Source organism: Cyprinodon variegatus, unplaced genomic scaffold (assembly GCF_000732505.1).
Source record: "Cyprinodon variegatus isolate N-32 unplaced genomic scaffold, C_variegatus-1.0 Scaffold902, whole genome shotgun sequence".
NCBI classification, from domain to species: domain Eukaryota; kingdom Metazoa; phylum Chordata; class Actinopteri; order Cyprinodontiformes; family Cyprinodontidae; genus Cyprinodon; species Cyprinodon variegatus.
Window position 1 is genome coordinate 248815 of NW_015151355.1, and position 2485 is coordinate 251299.

Below are 2485 nucleotides of genomic sequence, written 5' to 3' on the forward strand. Positions count from 1 at the left end.
ATGACCCCTCACCCCCCCACCATGGACTGTTCTCCCTGCTGCCCTCTGGGAAGAGGCTTCACAGCATTCAATGCAGGGCCAGCAGGTTCTGCAGCAGCTTCTTCCCCACCGCCATCAGACTGTCGAATGTTGTATAAAATGTGGTTTAAAAAAAAAACAAAAACAAAAAAACACTGATTGTTGGAAAAGCAATAAATCGTATCCCAATCTTATGTTTATATTTGATCACCATGTTTACATTTTATCACTGCTGCACTTTAGAAAGCAAAATGTCTTGGGAGCTGTACTGAGCGAAATTTCCTTTTTAATACAGCCTGTGTGTAAGAAATGACAAAGTCTTTCTAAGATCTAAATGTTTAGCTGTAGTTCTAGTTGGATTGATTTTGTGGTTGTCTTGTTAGAAGGTAAACAGGCACCCGAGCATCAGTCTATGGAAAAACATCTTTGCTGCAGTAATAAGTGTATGATTATTGGGACATATTTATCAACGTTCCATGTCTACGGTTTTAGCTCAGTCTGTTTAGTCTTAGAAATAAAAGCTCTTTGATTGGTTTTCCTGTAGGTCTGGACTTTAACTGAGGTGTTTCAACACAGGTAGCATAAATTCACGTTGACCTTATAAATTCCATAAGAACTATATGTTCAGTGTTGACGAGCTGGAAAGTGAATCAAGTGTTTTGAAACTTCTAACTGGGGTTTCTCATTTATTACTCCACATTTAGTATAAATTATCACCCTTTTAGCTATATACAGCTACCATGACATTGCCATCTCCCTGCTTAATGCTGGGGATGATGTTTACTATTGGTATTTCTGCATGAAGGGTGAAAAACAGCTTTAGTTTTGGTCTTATCTAACCAAAAACATGGGAAACTTAATTTGCTTTATTTATCAGCTAGTTTTCTTGTAATGGCAGTGTTACGTAGGTGATTGCACCACTTATGATTTAGAAGTATCGAATTTTTTAAATGCAATCCCACCATTAAGAAATGTATATATCCTTTGTATAATTTTCCTTCATAACAGTGCATCACTTTTAAAAGAAATTAAAAATCTACTGAAATATATGGGTTTGAGGTTTTCACATGGCAAAACTCTCATTATGAATTTATATATCTGGCTGTGATTACATTTACAGACAATGAAAAGATAAAAATTAAAACACAGACTTTATTAGTTATAGCACATACATGATTGCAAAACATGGTTTCAGAGATTAAGAACCACATATATAAACTTTATAATGAGACACATTTAGGGATTTAACGGTTAGATATTAATGTTTGGATGCTTTAAAGACTAACATAGCTTATCAAAATCCTTTGAAGCAGTGACTTGAGATCAGATCCTTCAAATTACACAAACCAAGGACTACAGGAGGGGAAAGGTGCACATAGGTTTGCCGTTTGGTCATAAATGCGAACGAAATAACTGCTGAATCAAAGTTTAATATAACAGTTTGAAAAGAAACACTTGGGTTTAAACAAATTATAGGTCAAAAGTAATGATATTAGCATCAGTATGTTGGCAGGAAGGATTTCATCTTTTCCAGCAGAGCAGCAGGATCCTGCAGGATGGCCAAAAGGCTGCTCCTGTGGCAGAAGGCAGCCAATCCCAGCGCAGCGGAGGACAGCAGGAGGGGCCACATCCGCCACCTCTGAGGCTCGGGCTCGTTGCATGGCCTTGTCTGCATGGGCTGAGCGACTCTCTCCCATTGAGTTAAGATAGCCTGGCGGGCTCCAGCCCACTTTCCAGGACCCCTAAGTCGGTACTGATACGGGGTGCAGGGGCCGAACAGCAGGTTCAGCCCCAGTCTTGGATCCGTCAGCAGCAGCCTGGAGATTCTGGGTCGGACTCCAACCTGATCTGCAATCTCATCCATGTAGTTGACGTAGTCAACCTGGATGGTGTGTCTCTGACTGCGGACATACCTGATGACAAAGCTCGAGTTTAGCATGTGAAAAACATCACTCCTTTTTTACAGCACCAGGATAAGAACAGAAGGTAATAAAAGTGGAGTAACCTTTACCTCTTAGCCATGTCTTCCTTCTTTGACTTGATATCTCGTTGCATGGCAGCTGATGTAGGAAGTTTTATGCAGCCTGTGCAAAAATATTTACTTTATTAAACAAAAATATATATTCATTAAACAAATTTTAAAGAAGAAAACATGCGTTTGTACTGGTCGGATGCTTCTAGCCTATTTCTGATCTCCATGTTCTGACATAAAGATGGCAATTTGCTTTTCTTTCATTGAGAAGTCATCAATTTATCAACAGACCAATATAATATTAACTAAACTAATCATTTGCCATAGCAACTAAAACAATGATGCATTTACTGCTTTGAAGAACAGATCAGATTTTTTAGTATCAGCCACAGAGTCAGTAACCTGACTCCGCCAGATGGATCCATCTGGAAACCTTCCGTTGAAGTAATTTTGGGAAGGGGCGAAAATACTGGTTAGCTGATTGGCCTATGTTGG

General features: G+C 39.2%; 1 protein-coding gene across 1 annotated transcript in view; it reads right to left on the reverse strand.

The window, feature by feature from the left end:
• Positions 1-1168: 1168 nt before the first annotated feature.
• The window catches only part of LOC107099738 (dimethylaniline monooxygenase [N-oxide-forming] 5-like), a 10038-nt gene continuing 8721 nt past the window's right edge, over positions 1169-2485 (reverse strand). The window contains exon 6 of the mRNA XM_015397982.1: positions 1169-1931. Coding sequence (XP_015253468.1) covers positions 1517-1931 — 415 coding nt within the window. The 3' untranslated portion in view covers positions 1169-1516. The remainder of the gene's footprint in view (positions 1932-2485) is intronic.